The sequence below is a fragment of the Hyla sarda genome, chromosome 6 (genome assembly GCF_029499605.1).
Source record: "Hyla sarda isolate aHylSar1 chromosome 6, aHylSar1.hap1, whole genome shotgun sequence".
Taxonomy (NCBI): domain Eukaryota; kingdom Metazoa; phylum Chordata; class Amphibia; order Anura; family Hylidae; genus Hyla; species Hyla sarda.
Window position 1 is genome coordinate 135,097,235 of NC_079194.1, and position 23,913 is coordinate 135,121,147.

The window sequence follows — 23,913 nt, forward strand, 5'->3', positions numbered from 1 at the left end:
AGGCAGACCACCACAACTCCCAGCATGCACTTATGGGCATGCTGGGACTTATGGTTTTGCAACAGCTGGAGGCACATTCTTTCTATGGAAAAGTGTACCTTCAGCTGTTGTGTAACTACAACTCCCAGCTTGCACAAACAGCTTAAGTGCATGCTGGGAGTTGTAGTGGTGCATCTGCTGGTTGCATAACTACAACTCCCAGCATGCCCGTTGGCTGTCGGTGACTGCTGAGAGTTGTAGTTTTGCAACAGCTGAAGGCACACTGAGTTAAGTAGCAAACCAGTGTGTCTCCAGCTGTTGCATAACTACAATCCCCAGCATCCCCAGCCAAAGTAGTATGCCTCCCGCTGTTGCATAACTACAACACCCAGCATGCCCTTCCGCTGTCCGTACATGCTGGGGGTTGTAGCTTTTGCAACAGCTGAAGGCACACTGGTTGCAAAACACTGAGTTTGTTGCCAAACTCGGTGTTTCACAACCTGTGTGTCTCCAGCTGTTGCAAAACTACAACTCCCAGCATGCACTGATAGACCGTACATGCTGGGAGTTGTAGTTTTGCAACAGCTGGATGTTCCCCCCCCCCCAATGTGAATGTACAGGGTACACTCACATGGGCGGAGGATTACAGTAAGTATCCGGCTGCAAGTTTGAGCTGCAGCAAATCTTCTGCTGCAGCTCAAGCTGCCAGCGAGAAACTACTGTGAACCCCCCGCCCATGTGACTGTACCCTAAAAACACTACACTAACACAAAATAAAATAAAAAGTAAAAAAACACTACATATACACATACCCCTACAATAAAAATGAAAAACGTCTGGTACGCCACCGTTTCCAAAACGGAGCCTCCAGCTGTTGCAAAACTACAACTCCCAGCATGCACTTATAGACCCTACATGCTGGGAGTTGTAGTTTTGCAACAGCTGGATGTTTCTCCGTCCCCCCCCCCCCCCCAATGTGAACGTACAGGGTACACTCACATGGGCGGAGGATTACAGTAAGTATCCGGCTGCAAGTTTGAGCCGAGGCAAATTTTCTGCCGCTGCTCAAACTGCCAGCGAGAAACTACTGTGAACCCCCCGCCCGTGCGACTGTACCCTAAAAACACTACACTAACACAAAATAAAATAAAAAGTAAAAAACATTACATATACACATACCCCTACACAGCCCCCCTCCCCTGCCCAATAAAAATGAAAAACGTCTGGTACGCCACTGTTTCCAAAACGGAGCCTCCAGCTGTTGCAAAACAACTACTCCCAGTATTACCAGACAGCCACTGACTGTCCAGGCATGCTGGGACTTTTACAACAGCTGGAGGCACCCTATTTGGGAATCACTGGCGTAGAATACCCCTATGTCCACCCCTATGCAAGTCCCTAATTCAGGCCTCAAATGCGCATGGCGCTCTCACTTTGGAGCCCTGTCGTATTTCAAGGCAACAGTTTAGGGTCACATATGGGGTGTTTTCTGAATCGGGAGAAATTGAGCTTCAAATTTTGGGGGGTATTTTCTGCTATTACCCTTTTTAAAAATCTAAAAATTTTGGGAAACCAAGCATTTTAGGTAAAAAAAAAAATTTTTTTAACATATGCAAAAGTCGTGAAACACCTGTAGGGTATTAAGGTTCACTTTACCCCTTTTTACGTTCCCCGAGGGGTCTGGTTTCCAAAATGGTATGCCATGTGGGTTTTTTTTGCGGTTCTGGCACCATAGGGGCTTCCTAAATGCGGCATGCCCCTAGAGCAAAATTTGCTTTCAAAAAGCCAAATGTGACTCCTTCTCTTCTGAGACCTGTAGTGCGCCAGCAGAGCACTTTTCACCCCATATGGGGTGTTTTCTGAATCGGGAGAAATTGGGCTTCAAATTTTGGGGGGTATTTTCTGCTATTATCCTTTTTAAAAATGTAACATTTTTGGGAAACCAAGCATTTTAGGTAAAACATTTTTTTTTTTTTTTTACATATGCAAAAGTCGTGAATCACCTGTGGGGTATTAAGGTTCACTTTACCCCTTGTTACGTTCCCTGAGGGGTCTAGTTTCCAAAATGGTATGCCATGTGGGGTTTTTCTGCTGTCCTGGCACCATAGGGGCTTCCTAAAGGTGACATGCCCCCCAAAAACCATTTGATGCTCCTTCCCTTCTGAGCCCTCTACTGCGCCCGCCGAACAATTAACATAGACATATGAGGTATGTGCTTACTCGAGAGAAATTGGGTTTCAAATACAAGTAAAAATTTTCTCCTTTTACCCCTTGCAAAAATTCAAAAATTGGGTCTACAAGAACATGCGAGTGTAAGAAATGAAGATTGTGAATTTTCTCCTTCACTTTTCTGCTATTCCTGTGAAACACCTAAAGGGTTAATACACTTATTGAATGTCATTTTGAATACTTTGGGGGGTGTAGTTTTTATAATGGGGTCATTTATGGGGTATTTCTAATATGAAGACCCTTCAAATCCACTTCAAACCTGAACTGGTCCATGAAAAATAGCGAGTTTGAAAATTTTGTGAAAAATTTCCAAATTGCTGCTGAACTTTGAAGCCCTCTGGTGTCTTCCAAAAGTAAAAACTCATAAATTTTATGATGCAAACATAAAGTAGACATATTGTATATGTGAACCCAAAAATGTTTTATTTGGAATATCCATTTTCCTTACAAGCAGAGAGCTTCAAAGTTAGAAAAATGCTAAATTTTCATTTTTTTCATCAAATTTTGGGATTTTTCACCAAGAAAGGATGCAAGTTACCATAAAATTTTACCACTAAGTTAAAGTAGAATATGTCACGAAAAAACAATCTCGGAATCAGAATGATAACTAAAAGCATTCCAGAGTTATTAATGTTTAAAGTGACAGTGATCAGAATTGCAAAAAACGCTCTGGTCCTTAAGGTGTAAAATGGCCTGGTCCTTAAGGGGTTAAGGGGTTAAAGGAGAAGTGTTGTGGAAACAAAACGTATCCCTTTTCAGCAGGATAGAGGATAAGATTTAGATCACTGGGGTCTGACCGCTGGGGCCCCCCACGATCTCCTGTATGGAATATATTGTGTATAATATATGTATATCATATAATATATTGGTAGTGTGCGCTCATTTCCATGAATTTCTTTTGTGTCTAGTGGTTGTGTATGTTTTTTCACTGGAGTTGCACCCCCGTACTGGATTTATATATCAGTTGAGCCTCCCTTTACTAAATTGTTGCTGTATGGAACCTCTAGTGTTGCTCGCGAATATTCGCAATGCAAATTTTATTTGCGAATATCGCATATTCGCGAATATAGCACTATATATTCGTAATTACGAATATTCGTTTTTTTGTTCACAGTACACATCACAGTGATCATCCATCTCTGCTTCCAGCTTGTGTGGTCTAAAGAAGGCTCTAATACTACTGTGTGAGACTGGCGTGCGAATTTTCGCATATGCGAAAATAAAACGCGAATATTACGAATATGCGAATTTAGCGAATATATGACGAATATTCATCCATATATTCGCAAAATATCGCGAATTCGAATATGGCCTATGCCGCTCAACACTACTCTTCTCCACAGCGGCACCACATGACCTCTGCCCCCTCCATATATCTCTATGGGAGAGCCATTCTGCTATCTTCGGCTCTCCCATAAAGCTCCATAAAGGAGATCGCAGGGGTCCCAGCAGTTGGACCCCCTGCGATCTAAAACTTATCCCTTATGCTGCGGATAGGGGAAAAGTTTTTTGCCTTCAACAGGCAGCGGACAGTAGATAATGGGGAAGTTATACACCTTGTGGTCATAATGCAGAGTTGTCTTCTGGGGTAAGGAGTAATTTTTTTTATAACTGTAGAGATTTACAAATAAGTGAAAAAATCACATAGGCTGTCAAATGGAGGGACGTTAAAGGGGTTATCCAGGGGAAAAAAAATTTTTTATCTATCAACTGGCTCCAGAAAGATAAACAGATTTGTAAATTACTTCTATTAAAAAATCTTAATCCTTTCAGTATTTATGAGGTGCTGAAGTTGAGTTGTTCTTTTCTGTCTAAGTGCTCTCTGATGACACCTGTCTCGGGAACTGTCCAGAGTAGAAGCAAATCCCCATAGCAAACCTCTTCTACTCTGTGCAGTTCCCGAGACAAACAGAGATGTCAGCAGAGAGTACTCTTGCCAGACAGAAAAGAACAACTCAACTTCAGCAGTTGATAATTATTGGAAGGATTAAGATTTTTTAATAGAAGTAATTTACAAATCTGTTTAACTTTCTGGAGCCAGTTGATATATAAAAAAAGTTTTTTCTTGAAATACCCCTTTAAGCCCTGCCCTGCTAAAATCCATCTCTATCCTTGCAATGACATCTATAAAATGCATCTATGAATTGTAAGCAGTCTTATACAAGGAGCCTTATCTTAGAGTCATGTGTAACTGCACCCACATTTTCAAATCCTTTATCAAAAGAATATACAATTTAGCAGTCACAGGATGTTAGATGAACTGAGCACTAAGGCACTAAGCATCAACATGCATGTCTCCAACCTCCCCCACCCTTCTCTGCCTTAAATGGGCACTGTCATTAAACATGATTTTTAATATTTGATACCTTATGCAAAATAAATAACTTTTGTAATTGGCTACCATTTAAAAAAAAAAAAAAAGTTTTTCTGCTGTATACTTTTGGCCACCAGGGATCTCCCTTCTTGGACAGAGCACATTCCATCTGGTCAAAATCTCAGATTTTGGTCTCCTGCTTGTAATGGCAGGAGACCAAACTCAGGAAGTATTTCTCTGCATTGAGCTTGGTTGACAGCTGCACAGAGCCTCACTGACAGCTGCACAGACTAAAAGCTGCACAGACTGAAAGCTGCAAAGAGCCTCACTGAAAGATAAGCTGGATTCCCACCACGTTTTTGCAATACAGTTCCCGTATCAGGTTTTTGATAAAAAAAAACGGATTCCTCAAAACCTAACTAAAACCTGACTAAACTGTATCAAAACATGTGTACAAATTTTAATCCATATACGGTTGAAAACCGTATATGGTTTGAAAAATTAGGTCCGATTGCATCCGTTTTGTAAGAAAAAACATTTAAAGAGGTACTCCAGGGAACTAAATCCATAGCCCATTCTTTCCCTCTCACCAACCTATGCATTTGTCTAAATATCATTCATTAGCTATATACAACAGTTTTCCTCTTTCAGCTGTCACTTACATGCAGGAAGTGAGAGAAAAATTCATTTTTTAGATCCACGTTGTCTCCTCAGTGAGGACAACATCACCTGATTTCTGTCTGATTTCTGATTGGGCTAGAGCTCTGGCTGTACAGACACACCTCCCCTCCCTGTGTGAGAGAAAAAGCAGTGAAGATTCTTAGTCACAACTGAGCACATAGCTGCTGTTTTTCTTTTGAATATGCTGCCATTCAGAACACAGAAAAATTCATAGCAGGAGGTGGCATAAAAGAAAAGACTTGTACAGTGGCCCAGATTTATCAAACTGTGTGAGAGAAAAAGTGGAGAGATTTCCCCATATGCAGCCAATCACAGCTCGGCTTTCACTTTACCTCAGCTTGTTAGCTGGTTGCTGTGTGTGTGTGAGAGAGAGAGAGCTGCAGTGGAAGCCTGCACACAGATGGTGAAAGCAGTTGGCTGGCAGCCATTACACAGAGCTGAATTCTGGGAGTTGTAGTCTATGCAGGTAAGGAAAAAAAGTATTTAGGAGACATCAGGGGCCAAAGGAACTGCCAAAATCACATGAATAACTACAGGGGACACATAACAGGTATTGTGATGGCTTTGGGGCATTTTTATTTTTATTAACTTCCCCGGAGTACCCCTTTAAGTTTTTAACGTTTCATTCCATTATGAATAAAGTTTCACTTGTTTGATTGAAATTCCAAGAAAAAACAATTAGGAAAGTCAAAAACCATATGGTGAAAACCGGATGGAACGGTACACACATACGGTTCTGTACTTTTCCCTTTGACTCCAATGTTAAAAAAAATAAACGGATACGGTTTTTCGCCCGGACCAAAAACTGTGGTAAGCTACGGTTTTGGGTATGGGAAAGAGACTCCCAAAACCGTACAGGATGCAAAACAGACACAAGCGGATGAATCTTTTGGCATACGGTTTTCAGTATGGTTCCGTACGCTTTTCAAATTGAAAACATATGCTGGAACTGTATTGCAAAAACGTGGTGTGAACCCAGCCATACACAGAATGAAAGCTGCTACACAGAGCTTGAGGTCTTCTATTCATCACAGCACTGCAACCATGTGAGGGCAGAAGTGGTTCCCCCAGCAGACTTCCGTGATGTCATGCCTGCTGGGAAACGCCCACTTTCTTCTGCTGGGAGATTTCACTACGTGAGCAAGAAGAAAGGTATGATACACAGCTTTTTGAAGCTCTGATTTTTTTTCGAAAGGTGGGAGGGGTGTTAGAAGTAGTTAGGGAACAAAGCCTGAGTTAGTTTAGAACAGTTTTTTTGTGACAGGTACTGTTTATCTGATTGATGTACAGGGCTCAACTATGTCAATCAGTCAAGGCAGGGAAGGGTGGGGGAGGTTGGAGGCATGCATGCTACAGCCTGGCCCTTCCTCCTTGACACTTGAGCTCTGAGCATAGTGTAGAACTCAAAGATTCAATTTAATTGATTTGTAACTTAATAACCTGTCTCTGTTTGTTTGTGCCAAGGGGCTATGACTCATTTGTTCAAATGGTTAAATCATTGCCACAGTGTGTATGGCAGTGGTGTCAAACTGTGGCCTTCCAGATGTTGCAAAACTTGAACTCCCAGCATGCCCGGACAGCCAATGGCTGTCCAGGCATGCTGGGAGTTCAAGTTTTGCAACTTCTGGAGGGCCATATTTTGAGACCACTGGTATAAGGGATCTGTGGGGCTCTGTGACACCGTTGGCAGCCACATGACATGATGGCTGGGTGCTGATGGGATTCGATTGCAGTCAAGGGCCTTTTGAAGGCCCCCAGGCATAATACACTGCTCTACAGTAGTAGTATACAGTGATCCTTCAACTTACAATGGCCTCAACACACAATAGTTTCAACATACAATTGTCTTTTCTGGACCATTGTAACTTGAAACCAGACTCAACATACAGTGCTACAGACAGTTCAGATCTGTGAAACATGTCAATGGCTGGAAGAACTGACCAATCAGAACAGGCATTCACTGGTAAAACACCTGTTTTTTTTTTTTTTTAAATCAACTGGTGCCAGAAAGTTAAACAGATTTGTAAATTACTTCTATTAAAAAATCTTAATCCTTCCAGTACTTATGAGCTCCTGAATACCACAGAGAAAATTCTTTACTTTTTGGAACACAGAGCTCTCTGCTGACATCATGACCACAGTGCTCTCTGCTGACATCTCTGTCCATTTTAGGAACTGTCCAGAGCAGCATATGTTTTCTATGGGGATTTTCTCCTACTCTGGACAGTTCTTAACATGGCCCGAGGTGTCAGCAGAGAGCACTGTGGTCATGATGTCAGCAGAGAGCTCTGTATTCAAAAAAGTAAAGAATTTCCCCTGTAGTATTCAACAGCTAATAAGCACTGGAAGGATTAAGATTTTTTAATAGAAGTAATTTACAAATCTGTTTAACTTTCTGGCACTAGTTGATAAAAAAAGAAAAAAAAAAGTTTTCCACCGGAGTACCTCTTTATTGAAGCGTATGCACTGAATTCCTGTCTGGTAGTGCCCCCTACAGTACACTGAGGTATTACATGTACTGTGCAACTCAACCTGTACCTCGGTTAGCTGCTCCTTTGGACACAAAATAGGGGCGACTCCATTCTACTTTTTTGGGACACTGTGTGTACTGTAAAGGACCCTGAAGAAGCTTCTGTCCTCTACATAGACAGTGATTACAGCTCCCAGCAGATCTTTATTACTTTTATATATAAGGATTTGCTTTATCTGTATTAGTTATCTACTTATTTTTCTTTAATCCTCACTTTTTCCTATTTTTGGATGACATTTTGGGGCTTCAGAACCAATTACCAGGTTTCCATAGAGTTCTGGTCTCAACATACAATGGTTTCAACATACAATGGTCGTCCTGGAACCAATTAATATTGTAACTTGAGGGACCACTGTAGTGTTATATGAGTGGAAAAAGTTAAAAAATAATAATTTTTAAAACATTTGCATGCATTTTTTTTAAACCGTACAAATATTTGGTATTGCCACCTCCATAACAGCCCGGGCTATAAAAAGTATATCATTTATTTATTTTGTATGGTGAACACTGTGCAAAATGGCAGAAAAGATAGTGATTCCTCAGGGGGGGGGGGGGAAATAAGTAACCTATGGGCCTTGGAACACGGCAACATTTATTTTTATTTGATAAAAGTGTTTTTATTGCGCCATCCTAGTACAAGTTAAAGTAAAATTCCTATATCAGTTTGGTAATTAATATACTGACATGGATGACACGTGATCTGCTATTACAGTGTAATCATTTCCGGATCACCGCACTGTTAGAAATAGTCATATTTGTTACAACGTAGCGGTGCGGGTCACATGACACTGTTAATTCAGTTGCTTGGATACCACAGGCGCGACGCTCCAGTGAAGTCGGGAAGAACGGCGCTACAGAGTGACGTCATCACTAGTTTCCTCTCCAGCCAATCCCAACTAAGCGCCCGTTGGGCGGAGCGTAGAGGTTTTTGCAACCGGAAGGCATGCAGAGGTTCACACGTGGGTCCGGTGCTCTCTGATCATGTCCAGCCTGTTTATCAAGAAGAGACCGGAGGGGCCCGGGAAGAAGCGGCGGGGGGAGGTCAGTACCGGGCAGATTGGGGATGGTGCACTTAACTCCACTTAAGCAAAGTAGATTGTGAACTATAACTCCCAGCATGCCCCGGCTGAGGTTCTAAGAGTACAGAGTAGGTGGCATTCAGAGATCTGTTCCGTCTCATCAGTTCTTATTGTTTCTTTCCAATCTCCTGAAGATCCTTATCTGTAGTCCCATTCAGAGTATACAGATCTTCTGTATGGGGCAGCCATCGCCCCTCCTGAGCTCTGATGATGACCTCTCTGCCCATGCAGTTAACACTATAGTGCTGGGAGGGTTAATGTAGGCCAGTGTTTCCCAACCAGTGTGCCTCCAGCTGTTGCAAACCTACAACTCCCAGCATGCCTGGACAGCCTTTGGCTGTCCAGGCATACTGGGAGTTGTAGTTTTGCAACAGCTGGAGGCACACTGGTTAGGAAATGCTGATGTAGACTGTAGAGGTGCAGTAAATTCTACATAAACCAGGAGGGTGGCCATAGTGTTATTCATTAGTGTAAGTACATAAATGACTATAATGCTACTAGCAGCTGACAAGATGAACCCCATGTTACATTTTATTTTACTCACTGTATATAAATACCTGGACCATTGTCTACATATGTTATGTATTCTGTAAAGTTACAACCTGTATTATACTCCAGAGCTGCACTCACTATACTATTGTTGGAGTCACTGTGTTTATACATTACTTATCCCGTACTGATGGGCAGACAACCCCTAACAACTTGGCTAGGGCAGATGATGTAAAATTAAAGGAGATCTCTGGGATTTAGTAACTTATCCCCTTTCCTAAAGATAGGGGATAAGTGCCAGATCGGGGGGGGGGGGGGGGGGGGGTGTCCGACCGCTGTATTCCCCCCCCCCCCCCCCCCCCCCCCCCCCCGGGATCTCCTGTATAGGGCCCCGGCTCTCTGCATCATAGGGGCGTGTCAACTAGTGCTGGGCGGTTTGACCAAAAATGCATATCACTGTGTATTTTTTTGTAGTTATAGCGGTTCTACGGTATTTAACGGTATTTAACGGTATTCCCCCCCCCCCCCCCCCCCACACACACACACACACACACACACGCTGGGGAACTAATCATATGTGACCCGTGGGCACTGCTCCCCCTGTCCTCCTGTGAGCCGCCGGCACTTTAAATGAATGAGTTGCGTGCCACGGCGCTGGAAATGATTAATAAAGGAAATCTGTACTGATTAATTTTACACATTCCTGTGCCCAGGCTACAAAATAAACTTTGACTCCCTTTCCTTTGTTCCCCCGGTATCGGCCTCACTGTTCTCCGCTGCGATCTTCATGCTGCTTCTTGGGACGGGAACGTCACAGAGCAGTCAGCGTATCACCGGCCGCAGCGATGTCCCGCCTCGGCCGGTGATAGGCTGAGCGCACTGTCATGTAAGAAGCCGGCTTCTTACATGACAGTGCGCTCAGCCTATCATGTCATGTAAGGAGCCGGCCGACTCCTTACATGACCGTGCGCTCAGCTTATCATTGACTGAGGCGGGACATCGCTGCGGCCGGTGATACGCTGAAAGCTCTGTGACATTCCCGTCCCCAGGAAGCAGCATGAAGATCGCAGCAGAGAACAGTGAGGCTGATAACGGGGGAATGTAGGAAGGTGAGTCAAAGTTTAATTTTGCAGCCTGGGCACAGGAATATGTAAAATTAATCGGTTTGACCTCTGGCCCTCTTGGTTAGTCTCTTCTATTGCTCTAACTGAATAATTTCAGGTGAAAGATGCAGCAGACAAAAAGAAAAAGAAGAAAACAGTGAATCTGAGGGAGGAGATTGAGAGTGACTCGGACACTGAAGTGTGAGTATCCTTTCGGCCTCCTGCTGCCCGTTGTCCCTTTAGTTCTTCCTTGTAATAATTTTCCGTTCCCCGCATGCAGAGCCCCTACTCGCAGGAGGAAAGAGGATGAAGAGGAGGAGCTGGATGAGACGGCTCAGGAGAAGAAGCTGCGGTTGGCTAAGGAATACCTGCGGCAGCTACAGGAACAAGGTATGGACAGGAGTTTGATTTGCTAGTGACCCTTTCCTGATTTTGGATCTTTGCGATAGAAAAACATCTTTCTCCACATGTAGAGGAGGAGAGGTTGGAAGATGAAAGCGAGGACGTCATAGCCCATAGGCTGCAAGAGAGTGTGGTGAGTGGGTATTATGGTCACTTTGGGGGCGCGGGTGTCATAGTCACTTCCTATCACTGGGGTATTGTTAATCATTACATTTCTCTTTCCTCCATAGCTGGAACAGCGAGGGAAACTGCAGCGTCCCCTGGCCAAGGAGGTGACTGTTCTCAATACTACACTTGTGATGTCCCCACTGTCTTGTACATGATCTGTCTGGCTGTGTATGATTGTCAGCTGTTTAACAGGGAATATAACCCTGTGGCCTATTCTTCTTTTTCTTCTTCTTTTTTTTTTCCCTCCGTTTACTGTACAACAAAATCTAAAACAGTTTTCGAGCAAATCCTCATTGTGTGACTATACCCTAATAATTCTTCAGATCAAATGAAATTTATGCATAGAAGAGCTAGTCGGTTACTGCTGCCATGGCAACCCCAGAGCAAGCAAAACTTTACATTATTATAAAACCTATTATTTTCAGTGTTAAATCTTTTCAAACACTTGTTAAAAAAACAGCACTGGGTGTGCTCCTTACATTCTCATTATGTGCATCCTCCCACTAATTTAGAAGATTAGAAATTTTCAATGTGGTGTATTTTTTCGTGTACATAAGAATCAAATGGAAATATACAAATGTTATTTATCATTTTTATTTTTCCCTAAAAAACTTTTTCCTTTTCAGTTAATTCCTCCAGAACCCGCAGAGATCCGTCTCCTACGAGGCCACCAAGGACCAGTTACTTGCCTAGTTATCACACCAGATGATAAACATGTCTTCTCGGGATCCAAAGACTGCTCCATTATTAAATGTGAGTTATTACAATATTAGAGTAAAAGGATACGTTTACTGGGAAAACTGTGCTCCTGAAAGGATTAATCACTAAAGGGGGAGTTTATGTGCATTGTAGATGCATGTCTAGCAGTCGACTATCTCTTAACAAGAGGTACCCAAAAGTAGCCCTTTTTTATAGGGCTTCAGTGAAAGCACTTTTAGAGGGGTACTACGCCCCTAGACATCTTATTCCCTATCCATAGGACAGGGTATAAGATGCCTGATCGCGAGGGTCCCCCCCGTGATCTCGGCTGTGGCACTCCAGAAATCCATTGCATGGAGCGAACTTAGCTTTGTGTCAGATGACTGATGATGTGGGGCGGATGCTCGTGACCTCACGGTCACACCCAGCTCGTGATGTTACGGCCATCGGCCGTCACGCCCCCTCCCATATACTTGCGTTGAGGGGACGTGGCCGTGATGTCACGAGCCTTCGGCGTTTCACACGACTCTCTAAATGAATGGCGGGTGCAGCACGGAGATCCCCAGCGGCAGGACCCCTGCGATCAGACATCTTATCCCCTATACTTTGGATAGGGGATAAGATTTCTAGGGGCGTAGTATCCCTTTCGGCCTTCTTGCAGCAAGACCTAGTTTCAATTCAGACCACACCTTAATCATTTACATAACTGCATGCTGAGTGGGTCTGGGTGCATTTATTTTTGTCAATAAGTGTTCATAAATATTTATTGCTTATCTTCTAATGATCCTGAATTACTTTCTATTTTATACTCCAGAGATGCACTTTATTCTGCTTAGACCCATAAATAATACACTGAATAAATATAATATCATTGGAACATCTTGTGCCCTGTAGGGTCCATATCTGATGGAAAAAAGGTCCATAAGATCCCAGGGGGTCGGAAGGGCTGCGAGGACCGACATGTAGGGCATACTACCCATGTTCTGTGTATGGCGCTGTCGTCAGATGGGAAATACCTGGTGAGGTCCAGAGGTTGCTGTAGCATAAGCAGTGAGAGGTTATGACTAGTTGTGACCCCTGTGTCTGTATTCCCCTCCAGGCGTCAGGAGATCGGAATAAACTAATCTTTATCTGGAATGCAGAGACCTGTGAAAACCTCCATAAGTTCCAGGGGCACCGGGACGCTGTGTCTGTAAGTCTGTTCTTCTTTTCTTTTATTAGGTTTTTCTTTGCCTTTACTCATCTGTTCATCATTTGTATCCTTACAGGGGCTCTCCTTCCAAAAGGGAACATACCAGCTTTTCAGTGTTTCCCACGATCGTTCAGTCAAGGTTTGGAATGTTGCCGAGAACTCCTATATAGAGACGCTGTGAGTCCATACTTAAATCATTGTATGACAGTGATTGTGACATATGAAGAGGGGACCTCTATATATTACATGTCAGTAAATACTTGTGTGACCACTTTTCTTATTCCTCAGTTTTGGCCACCAGGATTGTATCACTGGTCTGGACAGTCTAAGTCGAGAACGTTGTGTCACATCTGGGGGCAGGGACGGAACAGTAAGAGTGTGGAAGATTGCTGAGGAGACACAGCTTGTGTTCAGCGGACATGAGTGAGTAGAGCTGTGCGTATGGATGTGAGTGATGTCAGGAATTGTAGTTGCGTTTTTGGGGTGTGCACGTTTTGATGCACAGAATATTTTAATCTCTGTAGTCTCCAACCGCTCTCTGGTTGTCAGGACATGCTGGTAATTGTAGTTTCACCACAGCTTAAGAGCCACAGGTTGGCTACCACTACTTCTAGCTCAGAAATTGTATTCTGTTTTGTAGCATATGAAAGATGTTCTATAGGTAGAGGTTGGATTATTTAATTGTTTGTTACATGGTTTTATTCCTCCAGTGGATCGATAGATTGCATACGGCTCATAAATGAAGAGCATATGGTGTCTGGAGCAGATGACGGGTGAGTTCCCCTTGAAGGTGCGAAAGACAACTAGGTTCCATTCCATTGGGGAGGTTCCTGATAGCTGTAACTGGACCCTGCTTTAGATGATAACGGCAATGTAAATCTTTCACTCTTTGCACAGGTCTCTGGCGATATGGAATGTGTCTAAAAAGAAACCTCTTGCACGGATAAAGGCTGCCCATGGCAGAAATGGAGAGGCAGGTCTGGAGCAGCCATACTGGGTGTCAGCTGTGGCTGCAGCCTTGAATAGTGATGTGGTTGTATCAGGTATGTTATAAATATTTTAAATCATTTTTTTATGTCATAACTTTAAGGCTAGTTTGCCACTTCAGTTTTTGAGCCAAAGTCAAAAGTGGATCCAGCAGACAGGAGAAGTAGAAGTTCTTCCCTTATATTTCATATCCCTTCTGAATACACTTCTGCCTGTGGCTCAAAAATTGCAGTGGCAGCTTTTCAGAAAATGCCAGAGAAAAACCTGTGGAAACCTAGTCTTGGTCTTAATTCATACGTTCACATCATCCCATTAGTCTGAATTTACACGTTCACGCCCGGTCACATCCCAAAAGAATGGACAGAAAGCAACAATGAAGTATAATAGCACACCAATAATATCCAATTCAAGTGATCTTTATTGAACTAAATTCTTATATACTAAACACAAACACAGAGGGTGTTGAAAAACAAAGAAACAATGTATTGGGAGCTCTACATAAAGAGCATCCTAAACCAAGGATACTGTGATACACATTACCCTATGTGCCCAGGACAAAAGAGAAAAAATTCGGGTTACAAAAGTCCTGCTAGGTTAAGGATATGAAAATGGAAGGAAGAAAGAAAAGGCATGGGGAAATATGTCCAATAGATTAAATTACAATTTATTTAAAATCTACTATGATGTCTTTTGCATGGCCCTTGCATCAGACATAAGTTAACCTCTTAAGGATGCAGGGCGTACCTGTGCGAGCTGCGCCCTGCCCTGGTATATAACGTGGGGTCACACAGTCATACCAGGTCGGTCCCGGTGGCTAATAGCATGCGGCACCGATCGTTCTGCCGTGCACTATTAACCCTTTAGACGCGGTGTTCAAAGTTGATCGCCGTGTCTAAAATGAAAGTAAAGGCTTCCCGACAGCTCAGTCGGGCTGATCGAGACCATCGCGATGTCCCGATCAGCTAGAGCACGAGCGGAGGTCCCCTTACTTGCCTCTGTCACGTCCGTTCGGCGGTTGATTGTTCCAAGCCTGAAATTCCTGCTTGAGCAATCGGCCCCTAATAACACTGATCTTTGCCGGCAATGATCTGTGTATGAGATCAGTATGTTCAGTGTAATAGCCACTAGGGGAGCTATACCACTGCAAAAAGTGTGGAAAAAAAAAAGTTAATAAAGATCATTGAACCCCTATCCCTAATTAAAAGTAAGAATCACCCCCCTTTTCCCATAAAAAAAAAAACTGTGTAAATAGAAATAAACATGTGGTATCGCCGCATGCAGAAATGTCCGAACTATAAAAATATATTGTTAATTAAACCACACGGTAAATGGCGTACGTGCAAAAAATTCCAAAGTCCAAAATAGGGTATTTTTGGTCACTTTTTTATATCATGAAAAAATGAATAAAAAGCGATCAAAATGTCCAATCAATATAAAAATGGTACCGCTAAAAACTTCAGATCACGGCGCAAAAAAATTAGCCATCATATCGGCCCGTACGTGGAAAAATTAACCCCTTAAGGACCGGGGGTTTTCCGTTTTTGCATTTTCGTTTTTTGCTCCTTGCTTTTAAAAAATCACAACTCTTTCAATTTTGCACCTAAAAATCCATATGATGGCTTATTTTTTGCACCACCAATTCTACTTTGTAATGACTTCAGTCATTTTGCCCAAAAATCTACGGTGAAACGGAAAAAAAAATCATTGTGCGACAAAATGTAAAAAAAACCCGCCGTTTTCTAAGTTTTGGGGGCTTCTGTTTCTACGTAGTAAATTTTTCGGTAAAAATGACACCTGATATTTATTCTGTAGGTCCATACGATTAAAATGATACCCTACTTATATAGGTTTGATTTTGTCGGACTTCTGGAAAAAATCATAACTACATGCAGGAAAATTAATAAGTTTAAAATTGTCATCTTCTGACCCCTATAACTTTTTTTTATTTTTCCGTGTATGGGGCGGTATGAGGGCTAATTTTTTGCGCTGTGATCTGAAGTTTTTAACGGTACCATTTTTGCATTGATGGGACTTATTGATTGCTTTTTATTCATTTTTAAATGATATAAAAAGTGACCAAAAATGCACTATTTTGGACTTTGGAATTTTTTTGCGCGCACGCCATTGACCGAGCGGTTTAATGAATGATATATTTTGATAATTCGGACATTTCCGCACGCGGTGATACATATATGTTTGTTTTTATTTACACATTTTTTTTTTTTTTTTTTTTTTTATGGGAAAAGGGGTGATTCAAACTTTTAATAGGGGAGGGGTTAAATGATATTCATTCACTTTCTTTTTCACTTTTTTCCTTTGCAGCGTTATAGCTCCCATAGGGACCTATAACACTGCACACACTGATCTTCATCATTGATCACTGGTTTCTCATAGGAAACCAGTGATCGACGATTCTGCCGCATGACTGCTCATGCCTGGATCTCAGGCACTGAGCAGTCATTCGGCGATCGGACAGCGAGGAGGCAGGTAGGGGCCCTCCCGCTGTCCTGTAAGCTGTTCGGGATGCCGCGATTTCGCCGCGGCTATCCCGAACAGCCCACTGAGTTAACCGGCAGCTTTCAGTTTTAGCCGCGCGGCTCAGCTCTGAGCGCGCGGCTACAGGGTTAATAGCGTGCGGCGCCGCGATCGGCGCTGCGCGCTATTAGCGGCGGGTCCCGGCTTCACTACGACGCCGGGCCCGCCGTGATATGATGCGGGGTTACCGTGTAACCCCGCGTTATATCAGGAGAGCAGGACCAAGGACGTACCGGTACGTCCTTGGTCCTTAAGGGGTTAAACTTATAGGGGTCAGAAGATGACAATTTTAAACGTATACATTTTCCTGCATGTAGTCATGATTTTTTTTTTTTTTTTTTTTAGAAGCAATACAAAATCAAACCTATATAAGTAGGGTATCATTTTAACCGTATGGACCTACAGAATGAAGATAAGATGTAATTTTTACCGAAATATGCACTGCGTAGAAACGGAAACCCCCAAAATTTACAAAATGGAATTTTTTCTTCAATTTTGTCGCACAATGATTTTTTTTTACAGCTTTGCCATGGATATTTTGATATTTTGCAAAGTAGAATTGGTGGCGCCAAAAAAATAAGCCATAATATGGAATATTAGGTGCAAAAGGGAAAGCGTTCTTATTTTTAGAAGGTGGTGCGAAGTGAAAATGCAAAATCGTAAAAAACCCTGCGTCCTTGAGGGGTTAAAAATAAAGTGGTAAAATGATAATAATATGCAGACTTGGGGTTGGCACCAGGTGCCTCTTACCGGTATCAGGTAAGTCTCCTCTGGATGCGCTTTAGTGTTGGCTGGTCAGTAGATGAAGTCTATGGACAGCTGAGCGCGCACTCCACAGACTTCATCTACTCCGATGACCAGCCAACAGTGAAACGCATCTGGGGGGGGAGTTACCTGATACCGGTAAGAAGCACCTGGTGCCAACCCCCTACCCCACTTGGAGCCTGTATCACATTATCCCTGTGCTGTCAGGGTAAAGTGGGAGAGCATCAGGGGGACTCCAAGGCTGCATAGCGCACCTGACTGGCACGTTTACCTAATTCCCATCCCACTCAAATACACAACTGCACATAGCCCTTCACCATCAGGGTAGAGTGGGATGGAAATAGGGGTACTGCAGCACTGCTGAGCGCACATTCTGGCAGCCACTAACTTTACTTTCGGTTCCTAACACAGCACGGCGCCGCCCGAGCCATCACAATGGTTTATCACTGTATAACATCATAGTGCGGAGAAAATCATCATCCCATTACTGTATCCGTACAATAAACTAATATCAAGTGGAGAGTCTCTAAGCCCTCCCAGTAAGACTGTATGCCAAATAAGTAATTTCTGCAAGCAATTTTAACAAGTCTGCATATTATCATTTTTAGTACACCTTTTTTTATTACTTTAGTTTTTATTTTTAACTTATGTCTGATGCAAGGGCCCTGCATCTTAGTATATTTTAAATACATTGTAATTTAATCTATTGGATGTGTTTTAAAAACAGTTAAAACTGGCCCATGAGAGCCAAAGCACAACTCAGGAGAGAGGCCATGAACCCCTTCCCCTAAAGATAAGCACCCGCCCTTAGAAGATCTGTATATGTGAATCTAGACACTCCAGCCAGTATAAAGACCAAACAAAGAAAAACATGTAGGCAAGCAGATATGAGTGAGCATATAATACACTAATGGGGTGATTGACCAGTGCAGATAACACAATAATTGCACACATCCCTAAAGAATAATAATCGTAAAAAAATATATTGGATATAAACAAAAGAATTGCAGTCCCCCAATATAAAGTGCAGTGTCTGAAAAGTAATCACTCGATCCATTTGGTTCTGCCAAATACTAATCCCTGCAAGAGGCAAGTGTCCCAGACTGGAGGAATCCGTGATAGTTGTTGTCAAACTAAGGACCGGGGCCACAGAGGATCCCACTTGTTCCGTCGCCACCTGGCAACTTCTCTCAGGGTGTAATCCCAAAAGAGTGGCCACCAAGTAGCCAAAAATACCCAGACTTGTAAGTCCCTGCGATTTACAAACTAACTTTAGCTAGAAGCAGTTTATTTGAATGGACTGTTCCCCTGCAATACCCCATGGCCATTAGCAAGCAAACTGCTGAGGAAGAAATTTATTGCGGTTATATCACCTGTAATGTGACCTCCATATATCACCCCAGCCAGAAACATGGAAATGGCATGAAAATCCCATAATCATTCAGTTTCCTACTCCTCTAGGGTTCAGGGAGGTAGATGCGGACTGTGCAGTTGTGTATCTTTGTTTTCTCGCACACAACAGTCTCCTCATCCCTGCATCTCGCTCAGCTGCACAGAGCAGGGACTTTAGGTCTTTGCAAAATCATTGGGTCCTAATTTTTGTGGATGTTACCTCTAATTTGTACCAATTGCATAAACATTGCTGCAGATCATGTGCATTCTCTCTCGCTCTCTCGTTTTTGCTCTCTCGCTCTCTCGTTTTTGCTCTCTCGCTCTCTCTCGTTTTTGCTCTCTCGCTCTCGTTCGCTCGCTATCGCGCTCTCCCCAGGCATGGAGCGGTTGTTGTCATGCCTCTTTTTATGCATCTGTATCACATAGCAGGAGTTACATGAGCGCTGTGTCAGGTTCTCCCATAGAGATGCATGGAGGGGGTGTGTTGATCACTGCTTCAAGCATGGGCGTCGGGCAGGAGATCTCTGGGGTCCCATCAGTCAGACCCCGCCACCCCGTTGATCAATCACTTTTTCCTTATTCTGTGGATAGGGGATAAACTTTTAAGTAGTGCACTTCCCCTTTAATGTTATGGCTGATAGCTGTGCAATAATTTTTGTGTAATATTACATGTTATCTAGACTTTCTCTATTAAGATTGGTCCTTTTGTTCTCTAGGGTCACATGATGGCAACGTGCGGCTCTGGCAGTGTGCACAAGGCTTTCGGGGTCTGCAGCCCCTCTGCACAATTCCCCTGGTGAGTGGTTTGTTTTTGAGGTCTCTGTGAAACCCACAATAGATGAGAACTATTTGATCATTGAGACTCTTGCCAATCAATAGTATGTGGATCCGTGGACTTATGTTACTCCTCATTGTGTGACCACAGTAAGGAGAAGTCTGAATGGAGCTGTGGTCCAGCATGCACCCTGGTGCTCCCTTCAGTGTCTGAGTGCACTCAAATAGAGAGATGGCAATATATACACAACTGCTGCTCTGTTCAGACTCTTCTCCATCCCAGCAGAAATGACAGGACTTCATCACCATTATAATGTTACGGACTCAGCAGTGCGCCTCTGGTGATGAATGATGGAAAACCATGTTAATAAACTGCTCCTAAAATCAAGAAAGGTTATTTATTTTTTTTTTTTTGAACATATTGTGGTTGTCCAGGCTTAGAAAACCTTTACCATATGGGGCTGTACCCTGTGGAGAGGCGGGGGGGGGGGGGGCGCGGCATTACTTTTGGAAGATAGCAGCCATCATGTACAATCCCTTTTAAAGGTTCTCTTCCTGTATGAACCGTAGACCTTTGTACAGTTTTGCCCCCATTGAGGTTCAGTCTGCATCCTCTACAAAATAAAGTTGTGCTTAGTGGCTGTTGCTAGGGAAATCGCTGCTTATCCTTTGTGTAGGTTACATTCTCGCATTCTGTGTCCTGAGCAGGTCGGGTTTGTGAACAGTTTACAGTTTTCAAGCTCAGCTGATTTTCTAATTGCTGGAGTAGGACAAGAACACAGGTGAGATCTGGGACATTTACATTAATAAATTGTCACTCATTTTCCTTTACATACATAAATGTGTGGTTTTTTTTTGTTTTTCACTTTAAGACTCGGGCGCTGGTGGAGAATAAAAGAAGCAAAGAATGGACTGTACATAATTCCATTCAAAAAGAAGCAGACACTTGCTGAAGGCTCCTGAGTCCCCTGCCATCTATTCTTCAGCTACTGACCGACTCTTGTGACTTTTGTTTCATATTCAAATTTTTTATATATATGTAAATCTAAGACTGATAAAAGTTGATGTTTCTAACTATTACCATCAGGATTTAAGTTATGTGTTCATTAGCTAAGTGGCACCCTGATGCGTTATGGGTAGGCCTGCTTCTCTTGGGGTTAAGCCAGACCATACACCTATGCAGTAGGGTCCTTCATGGCTTTCCCTAATGATTAAGTGTTTTCCAGGGTACAATTATTAATGGCCTAGCCTGAGGATTAGCCACCAATAGCTGATCGCCAGAGTGACATCACCTGACAAGCCAGCGACGCAGGCAGTTAACTAGGTACGGGAACCGGAGGTCTTGGATTTGTTCACTGTGTAGTGGTGATGCTAGGTTATTACAAGCAGCTCCCATTCTATAATGGGAGTTTTACTGCAGTAAGCTTGGCTACCACTACCCCAGTGTACAGAGCTGAGGATTCGGGCTCCGATACATCGTTTACTTCTGGCGCCTCAACAGCTGATCGGTAGGATGTCCAGTGTCCTGTGGAGAGCCAAAGTCTTTCCCAACCCGGCTGCCTCCAGGTGTTGCAAAAGTACATTTCCCAGCATACTGGCTGTTCGGAAATGCAGCAAGTTGTAGTTTTGCAACAGCTAGAGGCACCCTAATTGGAAAACTCTAGTATAGGCCATCAATAATCTTATCCCAGAAAACTCTTTCAACACATTCAGTCTCTGTGTGTTCATTTTCAGAACCAAGTTTCTATGTATTTAAAATGTACAATAAACTTGTTACATTATTACAACTTTTATCTTACAGACAAGTTAAAGGGATTGTTAACTTACGGATACAATTTCACATACATCATTTTTATAAATGTGTTTACTTTTTTTTTTTTTGGCCCTGATTCATAGTTACAGCCTGTGTCAGACTGAGAGCCCTGGCTCTCCCTGTTCATGGATCAATGGGATTAGAATCCGTTCCATGCATTGTTTATGGGAGCGCCAGAGATACAAATTCACCTGTTTAACCCCTTAAGGACTCAGCCCATTTTGGCCTTAAGGACTCAGACAATTTAATTTTTACGTTTTCATTTTTTCCTCCTCGCCTTCTAAAAATCATAACTTTTATATTTTCATCCACAGACTAGTATGAGGGCTTGTTTTTTGCGCGACCAGTTGTCCTTTGTAATGACATCACTCATTATATCATAAAATGTATGGCGCAACCAAAAAACACTATTTTTGTGGGGAAATTAAAACGAAAAACGCAATTTTGCTAATTTTGGAAGGTTTTGTTTTCACGCCGTACAATTTATGGTAAAAATGACATGTGTTCTTTATTCTGAGGGTCAATACGATTAAAATGATACCCATTATTATATACTTTTATATTATTGTTGCGCTTAAAAAAAATCACAAACTTTTTAACCAAATTAGTACGTTTATAATCCCTTTATTTTGATGACCTCTAACTTTTTAATTTTTCCGTATAAGTGGCGGTATGGGGGCTCATTTTTTGCGCCATGATCTGTACTTTTTTTTGATACCACATTTGCATATAAAAAACTTTTAATACATTTTTTATAATTTTTTTTTTTTATAAAATGTATTAAAGTAGGAATTTTGGACTTTTTTAATTTTTTTTCGTTCACGCCGTTCACCGTACGGGATCATTAACATTTTATTTTAATAGTTCGGACATTTACGCATGCGGCGATACCAAATATGTCTATAAATGTTTTTTAGCTTTTTGGGGGTAAAATAGGAAAAAACGGACGTTTTACTTTTTTATTGGGGGAGGGGATTTTTCACTTTTTTTTAACTTTTACATTTTTTTACATTTTTTTTTTTACACTTGAATAGTCCCCATAGGGGACTATTCATAGCAATACCATGATTGCTAATACTGATCTGTTCTATGTATAGGACATAGAACAGATCAGTATTATCGGTCATCTCCTGCTCTGGTCTGCTCGATCACAGACCAGAGCAGGAGACGCCGGGAGCCGCACGGAGGAAGGAGAGGGGACCTCCGTGCGGCGTTATGAATGATCGGATCCCCGCAGCAGCGCTGCGGGCGATCCGATCGTTCATTTAAATGGCGAACTGCCGCAGATGCCGGGATCTGTATTGATCCCGGCACCTGAGGGGTTAATGGCGGATGCCCGCGAGATCGCGGGCGTCGGCCATTGCCGACGGGTCCCTGGCTGCGATCAGCAGCCGGGATCAGCCGCGCATGACACGGGCATCGCTCCGATGCCCGTGGTTATGCTTAGGACGTAAATGTTCGTCCTGGTGTGTTAAGTACCACCTCACCAGGACGTACATTTACGTCCTGCGTCCTTAAGGGGTTAAAGAGGTACTCCAATGGAAAAAAAAATGTATTTATTTTTTAAATCAACTGGGATTATTTGAACATCCTTTTGCATCAGGCATGTCCGTTTTTACTAATGTCAGTTATTTTTGCTGGCACAAAGACGGTGCATGCACTAATTTTTGGTCTGGCAAAAATTTTTTGTGAAAAACCGGACGTTAAAATTTAACATTGATGTCTATGGGAACCGAATGTTCAAAAAAACATCATCAGTTATTGTCAGGTCTTTTAACATCCGTTTTTTTGTACTGAGCATGCTCAGTACAGATTTACAATAAAGGGGTTAAAAACCTGATAAAAACCCGGATGTAACTGGTAATAACGGATGAACAACATCAGGTTTTTAAAGAGAATAACCATTAAAAATAACGGATGATGGTCATCCGTTATTACCAGTTATCGTAAAATAACGGCAGTAAAAAAGCAGGATGAGACCTTTAGTGTAAAAGGGGCCTAACAACGTACAAGAAGAATGCGGAGCACTCACCAGGTATGCAGATCAGTGGCTTCTTGAAGTATACAATCGGGTAACATGCAAGGGAGCAGATGGATCAGACGCGGGGGTAAGCAAGCTGGAGACTGACCGATCGCGCGCCGGAGCGCTTCGTCAGGCCAGGCTTGATGACGTGGGGGAAGAGGTTTTTTTTTTTATAACAGGTAAGGGTTGTTATGGATACAGCTATCAACAAACCGTAGACACCTTAACTGACGTGCAAAACCGTATATATACAGACAAGAAGTCAGTACATAAAACACATTTAAAACCAAACCTCTTACTTGCGAATCTATCCTTGATAAGGTACATAGGGAATTACTTATATATTACCTCTATCTACTAGATTATAGAAGATGTTATTTAAATAAGGGCACTAAGTTCAAACTTGTCATTTAAGCTGAGCGGGCCAGTGGCATTTGTTCGGAGGATCCAGCGTGTCTCCTTTCTTAGCAATTCTTGGTGTCTGGTATTGCCATGCTCTGGAGTTTCTATCCTTTCTAGAGCAAAGAATTTTTATGCCTCAGGGTTATTGTTGTGGATCTCTTACATATGGAAAATGAGACGTGGAGCTCCTATCCCTGTTCTAAGGGATCTCAGATGCCCTCTCACTCGATGGAAAAGGGGCCGTATTGTTTTCCCTATGTAGAAATATCCACAGGTACATATGAGGCAGTACACAACAAATGAGGTTCTGCATGTGAACTACTAATTGATGTTAATATCATAACCTCCTAGTTTTGC

At 42.6% G+C, this 23,913-nt stretch overlaps 2 protein-coding genes across 4 annotated transcripts in view; one reads left to right on the forward strand and one right to left on the reverse strand.

The window, feature by feature from the left end:
* Positions 1-8,554, reverse strand: part of PARP3 (poly(ADP-ribose) polymerase family member 3) — a 34,320-nt gene extending 25,766 nt beyond the window's left edge. Inside the window, exons 1-2 of one of the 3 annotated variants that reach the window (XM_056525118.1) lie at positions 8,418-8,539; positions 5,185-5,313 (exon numbers count right to left, since the gene is read on the reverse strand). In XM_056525118.1, the coding sequence (XP_056381093.1) occupies positions 5,185-5,210 (26 nt within the window). In that variant the 5' untranslated portion in view covers positions 5,211-5,313; positions 8,418-8,539. Of the gene's footprint in view, positions 1-5,184; positions 5,349-8,417 lie in introns of those variants that run through there. The other 2 variants (XM_056525123.1, XM_056525122.1) reach the window with 2 other exon arrangements.
* A 10-nt stretch (positions 8,555-8,564) lies between these two features.
* Positions 8,565-21,082, forward strand: RRP9 (ribosomal RNA processing 9, U3 small nucleolar RNA binding protein). Its single transcript, XM_056525124.1, has 15 exons — positions 8,565-8,774; positions 10,523-10,605; positions 10,685-10,794; positions 10,878-10,939; positions 11,037-11,078; positions 11,601-11,727; positions 12,568-12,692; positions 12,773-12,865; positions 12,942-13,042; positions 13,154-13,288; positions 13,576-13,638; positions 13,763-13,908; positions 19,261-19,340; positions 20,027-20,100; positions 20,191-21,082. The coding sequence occupies exons 1-15, from the start codon at positions 8,715-8,717 to the stop codon at positions 20,279-20,281; spliced, it is 1,392 nt and encodes a 463-aa protein (XP_056381099.1). The 5' UTR covers positions 8,565-8,714; the 3' UTR covers positions 20,282-21,082.
* The last annotated feature ends 2,831 nt before the right edge of the window (positions 21,083-23,913 follow it).

Bases quoted from the DNA above. Each gene is read 5' to 3' on its own strand.
- RRP9 (XM_056525124.1), top strand. From the start codon at position 8,715: ATGTCCAGCCTGTTTATCAAGAAGAGACCGGAGGGGCCCGGGAAGAAG. The intron at 8,775-10,522 runs GTCAGTACCGGG...GAATAATTTCAG, and splicing joins GGAAGAAGCGGCGGGGGGAG to GTGAAAGATGCAGCAGACAA. The intron at 11,728-12,567 runs GTGAGTTATTAC...TGTGCCCTGTAG, and splicing joins AGACTGCTCCATTATTAAAT to GGTCCATATCTGATGGAAAA.